The sequence below is a fragment of the Thermobia domestica genome, chromosome 12 (genome assembly GCF_964235325.1).
Source record: "Thermobia domestica chromosome 12, izTheDome1.hap1.1, whole genome shotgun sequence".
Taxonomy (NCBI): Eukaryota; Metazoa; Arthropoda; class Insecta; order Zygentoma; family Lepismatidae; genus Thermobia; species Thermobia domestica.
In genome coordinates this window covers 121,857,838-121,868,239 of record NC_137465.1, presented here as the reverse complement: position 1 = coordinate 121,868,239, position 10,402 = coordinate 121,857,838, and the positions used below count along the sequence as shown (strand labels likewise).

Sequence of the window (10,402 nt, the reverse complement as noted above, 5' to 3'; positions counted from 1 at the left end):
CGAAGACCTGTGATGAAGTTAGGCTCCTTCTTTTAGAAAAATGCAGCCTGGAAAGATTGTCTCCAACTAGTGATGCTCTGAAACAACATGTAAACAACATACGACAGCAATTTATGAAACGCTGATAAGTGTGAGATCGATCTACCAAGGCCAGAAGACTCCGGATGGTATTTGGAGAACCAAATTCTGAAGTCAGTTATGAAAACACTCGAAGATATTCCCAAGACTTATTTAGAGATTACCATGAAACTTGAGCAACTTGAGTGTGTAAGTTTGAAATGCAAATGTAAGAATCGCAGTTTCTTGTGCACTCCAATATGTAGTTGTCCGAGCGAGTATAAAAATTCAATATCAGTTAATGAACAGAGTGATGAAGAAGACTGAATGATGCATTAAAGACATGACAAATTTCTTTATGTTTTTCGAGATATTGAGAACTAATTCTAGAAATCAAATAATTTGTTCTCTTATGTAGAAACTTCTTAAGCACATGGTTTACTTCTATTACGTTTCTTATTATAGATTAATTGTGTTGCAGCAACTGTACACAATCTTAATAATAGGCAAGTGCTTCTTCTGTAAATAAGATTTAACAGTTGAAAAACTAATCATTTATAAAATATGTTAGGCATATCTTATTTTATGCTTTTTTTTTCTTGCCATTACAGTAAGTATTAAAAGGGCAAGATGGTAAAATATATATAAAATATATATATGGATGGCAAATTGTTCATAATTCTCTCTTGAAAGCAATTTTGAAATGTGTTTTTTGCTCTATTCCGTTCAGTACCACTTATAGCAAATTGAAGGACTTATAGCAAAAATATCCCTTGCCGAAACAAGATTTTTTCAAAAAAATGAATAGAAAGCTGCATGTTTTAGAAGGTATCAGAGACACGTATAAAGAAGAGTTTCTCATAGTGTGTTTCTCTTTTCATTCTTCAGAGAAATTTTGTTTTGACAAGGGTTATTTTCGAAAAAGTCCCTCAAATGGATATTTTTAATTCGATTATAGATAGATTTAATTATTAGGATTATATACTTGCAGGCAGACAAGATTATATGTATATTGATCATCATCAGCTGCTAATATCTACCGTTTGTGGGAAGGTAACTCTATAAGACACTATTAGTCCTACACTAATATAAGTATACATTTTTTGAAAGAGCATAAAATGATGAAAAACTTCTAGAAGAAACATTTTTACAAATTCAATCTTGTAAAGAATCTGTGGCTAAAACACGGACGTCACACGCAACCAATACTGAATAAAAATAAAAATAGCAAGAAAACCATTATATTTATCCCAAAAATGCACTAAAATTAAATTGTGGAAGACAATTAGACAAACAAAATTAAAAAATGGATGCTCTAGCTCCAATAGTTACGGAGATATAGTGAATAATAGAAACGGGTGATTTGCTCTTAGAAGTCAATTTTTAAGCCCCGATACCTAGACTATTCTTATGCTTAATCTCTACTACCATTGATTTGACCCCTTGTTTCCTCCGGATTTTTATTTAATTCACCTTTTTATACATTTCCCATATCTTTATACAATTTCCCATGTCTTCTAACTCCACTTGTTCTATGTTTTCACATTATCTTGTAAAATTATTCGTTTGCTCTTCTGTTTCCTTTCGTAATTTGTTGTTTAAGTTGCTGTACATGTTTTTCCTTTGCTTTGAATTGCTCTGTTTCCAAACTATCCCTTTCCTCGTTGTCTGTAACATTATAGTTCTGTAACTCGTTTTTTCTTAGCCGTTTTCTGTTCACGATATTGTACTACTTCTTCTGCAACTTGATACGTGCAAAGTAGAATGTTATCACCACCCGTTAGTAGCTACATCTGTCCTTTCCGCATTTGAATACTTTTCTTCTAATTTTCATATCAAGCTTCCTACTTTGTTACACTTCTTCATTTTTCACTTTTGCAGTATTTAGCTTCTTGTTTCTTACTTTTTTCTGGCTGAATTTTTCAGTTTTGATATCCACTTCGATAAACAGAACGTTTGGTTAGAGAAAATGTCAGCCATGGGCAAGGTCTTCGCGTTTTTTAAGCTATTCCAATATTTTCCTTCAATCATAACAATCTGTTTCATATCCTCGGCCATCTAATGAAGATTTTCGTGTGTTTCTTCTCTTCAGTTAATTGAACCAAGTGTTCTCAGTTACAAGTGATTGTGTATGCAAAAATTGATCTTGCAGACCTCCTCCTCTTTTATTTATTTCGCCCAAACCATATTTATGAGAAAACAGTGTGATAAAGTATAACTCATTTACAAGAAGAAGAGGGTTGAATGTGTAACCGTATTGAGAGATTTTAATGCTGTTATGGGGAAGGATAGGATTTCTACACTGCAATACTACCTTTCTAGCTTTACCCATAACTTATTAGAATCTTCTGTTACAATTTCATATTGACTTCTTTTTGTAAATGATTTCTATTTTCTCATAATATTTCCTTGAGTCTTCAGTTGTCTGTGCAGTGGTCAATGCTATTGTTATTGAAACTTAGCTCCCTTTCCAGCACCGAGGCTACAAAGCGTGGACGTGTAGTTTAAGATGGATTCCGAATCGACATAATACGCTCAATTTTTTTACTGCTTCTCTAACGGGAATCAAACCGGGAACCACATGAACCAAGGGCGCATACGCTAACCACTAGACCAGCTGGGAGGGCAGAGCTTAGTGTGTATGTTTGTACTAGATCCTTCTCATTTTCTTGAAGACTTACCATTATAACTCTTGAACAAACCATTCTATATCCTTGCTTCTGGATTCCCTTTTACTTTCTGATCTAACTTCGCAACTCCTATCAAGTCTAGATTATTTTCTTTCATGACTTCTTCAATATTTTCCTAATTTTCTTTCATGTAATATGGTATGTACGTTCTATATTCCTTCCTTCTCCTCCCGGAGATCCAGATGGGGAGATATATTAAATGGTTTGGTTTAGATGTATTTCGTTTTTACGTTTTGTTCTATATGTACAATCTTCCAGACAATCGTGGCAACATTCTAAATTACAATCCATGAAAGAAAACTATATTCATTATTCCTTCGTGTAGTTGTTTCTCTAAGAAGTAGTCAAAAATATTATTTTTAAGACCCTGTAAGTTATTTTGCTTGCAAGAATAACAAAGAATTTTTGACTGGAGCTTATAAATTTTTCATTGTTTCATTTCAGGGAACTGGACAATGCCATGCTTCGAAGACTGGAGAAAAGGATTTTAGTTAATCTTCCAAATGAGGAGAGTAGGGAAGCACTTTTCAAACATTTTCTTCCACCTACTACGAAGAAAGACTGGAACGGACCAACTCTTAATTGTGATTTGGATTATAAAGTATTGGCAAAGGTAAGACAAACTAGAATAATCGAATAAAAAACAAAAATATAATTTATGAATGGGCTGTTTTAAAAAGATTAACTAATGTGATATCTTTCAAAACTCTTCTTTTTGGACATGCTGAAGTCAAGCTTAAATTTAAAACTTGAGATGAAATTGAGGATTGGAGAGGACAGTCAGATTTGGCACTCGTGACCGAAATTAAGATTACCAAGACCGAAGATTGAAATCAAGATGTTGAAAATTGTATGATTTTTTGTGTCTTCTGTTGGGCAAAACTTTCATATTTACCCAACCTTAATGAGACGTGGTTGTGAGCTTTCTTTGAGGCTTCTGAAATGAGTCTGTTGCTTAGAGTTGAAATTGATAAAGAATAAGATGATGCAAGGGAAGTAAATTTACACTAAAATTGGAAGTTTGTGCGAATACATAGGTTGGATAAGAAGCAATAGCCCCATTTAACCCCATTTTAAAAAGTATATTCAGTGATACATTTCGTTACAGTTCTTGGTTTTATATTAATTCAACATAGAGTGTATATTATTTGAGATTTAAGAATTACCCTTTTCACTTGCGGTTGAAATCAGTCAGGAGTATGGGAGTGAATAATTAACTCTTTCCTTAAAATAATAATAACATCTTTTTAAAAATTATTCATGTTTTATTATTATTATTAAACATGGCTTGTTTCTTTGAAGTTGAAGAAATGAAAGTTCTTCGCTCGCTTATAGTGTGAATGGCACAATAGTTGTTACATTACTACTATGTTTTGTTATTTCTTTCATCTGTACATCACATGTCTCAACAGAAAATTGTGCCATTTTTGAGATTTGATTTGATTTATTTGTATTTGTCTCTTATCAACATCGAGACTATATAGGAGGGAAAAAAAAGTGGAATCTAAAGCACGGTGGTTCGTCGTCCGATGCTTTCACATCGGGGAATATAGCCAAGGCCGATTATTTACGGGGAGAAAATATCGTTTTTATGAAGAGCGATACTGTTATCAGTATTATAATGTCTTTCGAATTGAAAATTTGTGGTCAATCTTGAAAGCCGCTAGAGAGGAAAAAATACTGAATTATCAGGGTTAAATAGTGTTTAAAGAAACCATCCCTTGTCCAGAAACCTGTGGCACAGACGATGAGTTTATTGATCAGGTTCAAAGGTATGGCGTTATAGGACAACGTTCATTCGTTGTATATCACATCCAAGCAGGAGTACTCAGACCCTACCATTCTAAAACCCTAGTTTTAATAGGAAAGCTGAAATCTGTACCCAAAGTTGGTAGCGTTGCGCAACAACAATGATGGAATTTCCATTTAAGTATGATCAACAAATCCAAAGTATCTTATTTTTGCCTCATAAAACACAAAGGAACAGAGCCACTGTGCGATATCACAACAAAGAGTCAATTTGTAACACCGAAATATATATATTTTGCAAATATAAAGATTGACTCTTTCGGTATAATTTTTCTAGTATAAAATTTGTTCAAAAATCTGTCCAGAGTTTTAATGTACACCACTACTTATGTTCATATTTGAAAAATTGAACAACCACATTATTTTGTAAGTTCTGTTGGCACTTTTTGATACATAATCATTCACGATTTTACAGAAACGAAGGGTAGACGCCTTTGGTACAATCCTAGTCAAAGATAATATAACCCTTCCAAAAGAGATGATTTTATTCGTTTATTTTAAAATTATATTCATTATAATTTTACTCATGAGATCTAGTAATTCATAAATGTCAAAAGCTTGTTCTGTAAGTCCTTCTAGCATCTACTTTATATTTGCACTAATCTTTCATCATAACACATTCTACCTCCCAATTTCGCCCAAAACGTTGCCAAGTATAATAATTAATAAGACATATTCATTGAAATTCTGTTTAAATTATATTGTATATTCTCTTTTAGGCTACTGAAGGCTATTCTGGTTCTGATATTAAGTTAGTATGCAAAGAAGCTGCAATGGATGCAATGAGAGAAGTATTTTCTGTCTTGGAATCTAGTCACGATGGTACGTATATAACTGCTGCTTATACATTTTTGTTATGTTACATTTTCTAAAACTAGTACTATGCGATAAACAGAATAAAATTAATGTAATCAGCGTAGCATCAGAGAGGAGCATACAGAATTTTCTTTCGGTTATCCTTTGATATCTGATTTTCGCAAGTTTGGATTTATCTTACATGTCGTTCTTATATATTTATGAAGTTAATTTAGAATACAATGGCCCCAGGGTGATGACAAACCTGGAAAAGTCAAGAATTTGAGAAGACCAAGAAATTCTGCTGAGTCGGGGAATTTCAACGAACTTATGACCAATTTTTGGCTCTAAATTATTTTTTACCAAAAATGTACAAGACACTTTAGTGAACATTTATTCTTTAATATAATTTTTCTTTGCCACGAAAGACTAAAAATACAAGAATATTAAAAAGAGTGAATTTTCTTTTTACGAGCTGCACAATTTCTCATCAGAACCAATACAGGCTTTTTCCGATCTGCTGTCGCTAGCAGGACCAATAAGAAAACAGTAACACTTTTGATAGTGTGAAGCATATGAGAAAGACAGATAACCGACCAATTCATTCAGAATTGCCAAATATGTTTTATTTAAGAACTATTCTCTTTCTTATACGCCGATATGAACCTACAATAATGTTATTCCATTTTACATTAAAGTTGTTTGGAAATCTTGACTTTGGATTGTGCAAATATGCTGTTTTCCCACGAAAGACTGGCGTTCCCAGGACTGTATAGATTAACCGAATGCAGTCGTCCTATGTTAACATTTGTCTACTTTATAGTAACATCTAATAAACTGTTTGGCAATCCTTTAAACTATTCGGGAAATTTCCGGTCTGGCAAGGGCTGCGGAATTTTCGTTTGAAGGGGAAGGGATAATTTTCCATAATTCCTTTCTTCACACTGAAACCGATGTTGCCTGTTGTTTATGATCGCATCACGGGGAAATGATTGAACAGTTTGAAATGAATTTTTGAACATAGTTAGTATCTACCTCAAGCTGGGATGTTATCATATAACTTTCCTTAAAGGGGGTATCCTAAGGGAAATGAAACAAAATGTTTTAGTTTGACGTCCCACGGTTATGCCTTTTAGGCTAAAGGAGACGATTAAAGCAAGTGAATGATCATGGAAGAATTTGTGGAAAGATAATGTGGGAGGAAACGGCAGTACCGCGAGAAAACCCACAGAGACGATGTTGTCCACAATAAAATTACTTAGCCGGGGGTTGAACCAAAGCCCCCACCCACCAGATGTAAGCGCTCTACCACTGAGCCACCATGCTTCCAAGTATTCTTAGGGAGAAGAAAAAATCAAAATTCATGCCAAAAATAGAGTATGACTACATTTTCATTGATATGCGTATCCCAAGGGAGAGGAGAGTCAAATTTTTTCCATGAACCTCATTCTACCTATGCAAAGAACGGGTATTTCTGCTAATATGGAATAAAAGGTAATGCGACTATATTCCTTTTGTTTTTGTAGTATATGCTTGCGTATTAATATAAACAAATTATAAAAAGTCTTTCTTTAGTGTCAGTAAATTACAAATCGAGAACGTTTCACGTGAAAAAGGAAATTACTAAGGATATTCCTTTATCTTCTCAACACTAATGGCAATCACATCGTAAACTTCCCTAATTCTTCTTACGTATCTGAAGCACAATATAATTATTGTATGTCATTGTAAAAGCTGTAGTAAGAAAGCAAATTGGCAACTGAAAATGAGAAAAAAATCCTTTCCTTCATTTCAGTTCGTTAAAAAAAAAAAAAAAAAAAGATTAAAAAGATTCTTTTAGAAAAACATCCATTCAAATAAAATGAAATGAAATCTTTCAGTTTAACGTCCTACGATTATGCCCGTTAGCCTAAGGGAACGAAAATTAGGCCAAGTGAATGATGATGGAAGAATTGGTGAAACGAGATGTGGAAGGAAATGGGAGCACCCCGAGAAAAGCCACGGACACGATGTTATTCACCACAAACTTAGTTAGCGGGGGATCGAACCAGGGACCCCACACACCAGAGGTAGTGCCCTACCAGTGAGCCACCGTACTCTCCAACACCCATCAACAAAGCCATGCTTTTATCAGTGGCTCTTGAACTTGACGTACTATGCCAGTATTTGCGTGGCATATGTTGAGGGTCACTAAAAGAACCTTCAGTATGGACAGCTGGCTTAGGGATTTGAATCTTGAGCGTAATTCTTATTTTGTATTACATAAAATTATCCACCTCTTTGTTACTGTAGCTCATTGTGTACTTCCTTTTTCTAGAAATCAAAAATAAGTGAGGGTCAATGTGTCCGATGAAACACGGATGGAGGTTCACGGATTCCTAGTGCGACATTGTTTTCTTTCTTTTTTCTTGTTCTTTTTCTTGCTTTAAGTTTAGTTCAATGTCTCATGATTATGAACCGGGGCTAAGGGAGACTGATGATGAAATATGGGAGAACCCCAAGAAAACCTATGCACACAGTGTTTGTCCACCACAGAACGCACTTAGCGGGAGCTGGGATCGAACGAGGAACCCGCGCCAAAGGTGAACCACCGCGGCCTCACAAAAGATTCCATAGTTTCATGTGTACAATAGAACATAAATGCTTAAATGGTATTTTAAGTAGAAATATTGCTTTAAATATTAGTACAAAATTGAATAAAACCTAATATTTCCAAATAAAACACACTGGGCTGAGTTTTTCACAACCCTGGCTATAAGAGACCATGATTCACTCTAATATCAGATCCTGCAGACACATTAAGATCCAAACACAAAAGAGCTCTAGTCAGTTTATAATTTAAAGGAAACTTCTCGAGAAGTTTTCAAAACAAATTTCTGTAGACACTTTCTGCAATTTCGGCGAAAGTCCAAAATGTCCAAATTCGTTATTGGTTGACATTTCTTAAAGGCAGTATGTGTAGCAAAACCAATGTCAGCGTTTTTCACAGGAAGATTTTCTTCGTTTGTCACACGAAATTCGTATATACGTACTCGGAAGAACTAGGAACTTCTGGCTTTCACTTTTTTTTTTTTTTATCGACTCTGATAAAATGTTGTAAAGAAAGGACTAAAAGAAGTATCAGTCTTCAATTCAGTAAAGGCTCTATTTCCGAAGCAAGTGATTTAAAAAAATATACGTTTAGGAATGAGTAAGTTTCAAACTGAAAACCCAACTGGAAACGACCATTAGGAAAGACTTAGGCGCAGAAGGGATGACAATATTAAGATGGAACTTGCAGAAATAAGAATACAAAGTAGAAACTGGATCCAGTTGGCTGAAGACAGAAGTCAATGAAGAGCTCTTGTGAATGTAACATGGAACCTCTGGGTTCTATAGGCCATAGTGTTATTTAGTTAAGTTTAGGAGTAAGCATTTTACCCCACATACTTGACACGATCTTATAGTTCGAAGAGCTAGACATTTTCTTATCCTTCGTGACACCTATACTGTTTTAAGCCAACAGAACAAAATTTCACTGAGAAATTTTCAAGCCTCTTTAGGAATGTACTCGGCACGGCTAGCAGAACTCTCAGAAATTTAATGATTCTTCATTTCGTTACTTCAATTTCAGTCTTAAGTGCTCCACGCAAAGTAACTCACAGCTTCCTATTTCCAAGTATTACAGGGTTATGTGGCGACGTCTTGATATCTGACTTGAAAATATGCATAAATGTAAAGTTTACATTGGGATTATCCATTGAAACTTGAAAGATATTTTTTAATGCAAGAGTGAAAGCGATTAAAAGGTAAGAAGCTGTAGATTTTCCTAAAAACGTCGATGTCAAATAACGCATGCATACTTCTTGGTGCTCCAGAATCGCACATTTATGTCTCCAACAAATAAATCAGTTCACTTCTAAAATATGGTGATAACCCACAAACTTTAATGTATGCGACTTTGTCACGTTGATGCAGTTTCCTGGCTATCTTGCTGTCTGGAAACATAAGTTTGAATACTTTGACATCTTTAGGAGCAGTGCGCATTGATGTACGTCATTACACTTTGAATACACCATAATAATTCTCCTTTTGTAGTGCTATCTTTGACTAAGAATCCTTGTGAACTACTTTGTTTCCCCGAACTCGTACCCACTTGCATCGTAAAATCCACAGGCGAACATGCAACATCATCAGAAACGTTTTACGTTCCGTATTGAGATAGATGCTCCCATCTACATATGTTTTTTATCTTTCATGTGACTTGTTACCCCCTGCCGTCCATGTTACTCAGCAAAAAGACGCTCCGACAAATGTTGCAGCGAACAGAAAATTTGTCACCTGGTATTTCTCGAATCCATGGTAAAGAATTATCTAACAATCAGGAAGGATTGAACGAGGTCTTGGAGTGCTTGGAAATTGACATGCTTGTTTCTGCACAGGAACATTGGATACACTGAACACCACAACTACAACACTTCTTCACTTTCGATCCTGCCACTTCAACTTGAAAAATCACGCTAAACCAGCAGAAAGTTGCTACTATGAACTCTCCGCTCCCTTCCGCTTCTAGACTGCCTTTTTATACAATATCCTGTCATAAATAAAATTCTGTTGTTAACGATTGTACAGAATATTTTCCATTTGCCACGTACCCCGCCTTGATCCACTGTATCAAGTCAACTTGCATTTGTTACTTTTTTTTTCTTTTTGAATACAGCTTTTGTGTTTAGGGTGGCGCTTAAGCTTTGTAAATTTTCTACAAAGATAGAAATGAAAATTCTGAACTAAAACTAGTACGCAAACAATGAAACACGATCATGCACTTAATACTCGATAATAAAGCATATCCACTCTTTCTCAGGTTGTTATTTATTAATTTAGAATTTCTTGTTATAATGTCTTCATTATTTTGTATTAACTATGTCGCATACAGTATCTTTGAAGGTGAACATTATGTATGGCCACGATCGCAAATGCAATCTGTTCCCTAGAAAGAAAAACTAGCCAGTACGATATTACGTCGCGACTTGAACGGACAAAGTCAGAATCTTACTAATTTAATCGTCTTA

The 10,402-nt window shown here is 34.8% G+C and overlaps 1 protein-coding gene across 1 annotated transcript in view; it reads left to right on the top strand.

The window, feature by feature from the left end:
* Nucleotides 1-10,402, top strand: part of LOC145666613 (katanin p60 ATPase-containing subunit A-like 2) — a gene marked incomplete in the record, with an annotated part of 83,939 nt that overhangs the window by 60,709 nt on the left and 12,828 nt on the right. The window contains 2 exon segments of the mRNA XM_081734045.1: nt 3,192-3,360; nt 5,276-5,378. Of these exon segments, the coding sequence (XP_081590171.1) occupies nt 3,192-3,360; nt 5,276-5,378 (272 nt within the window).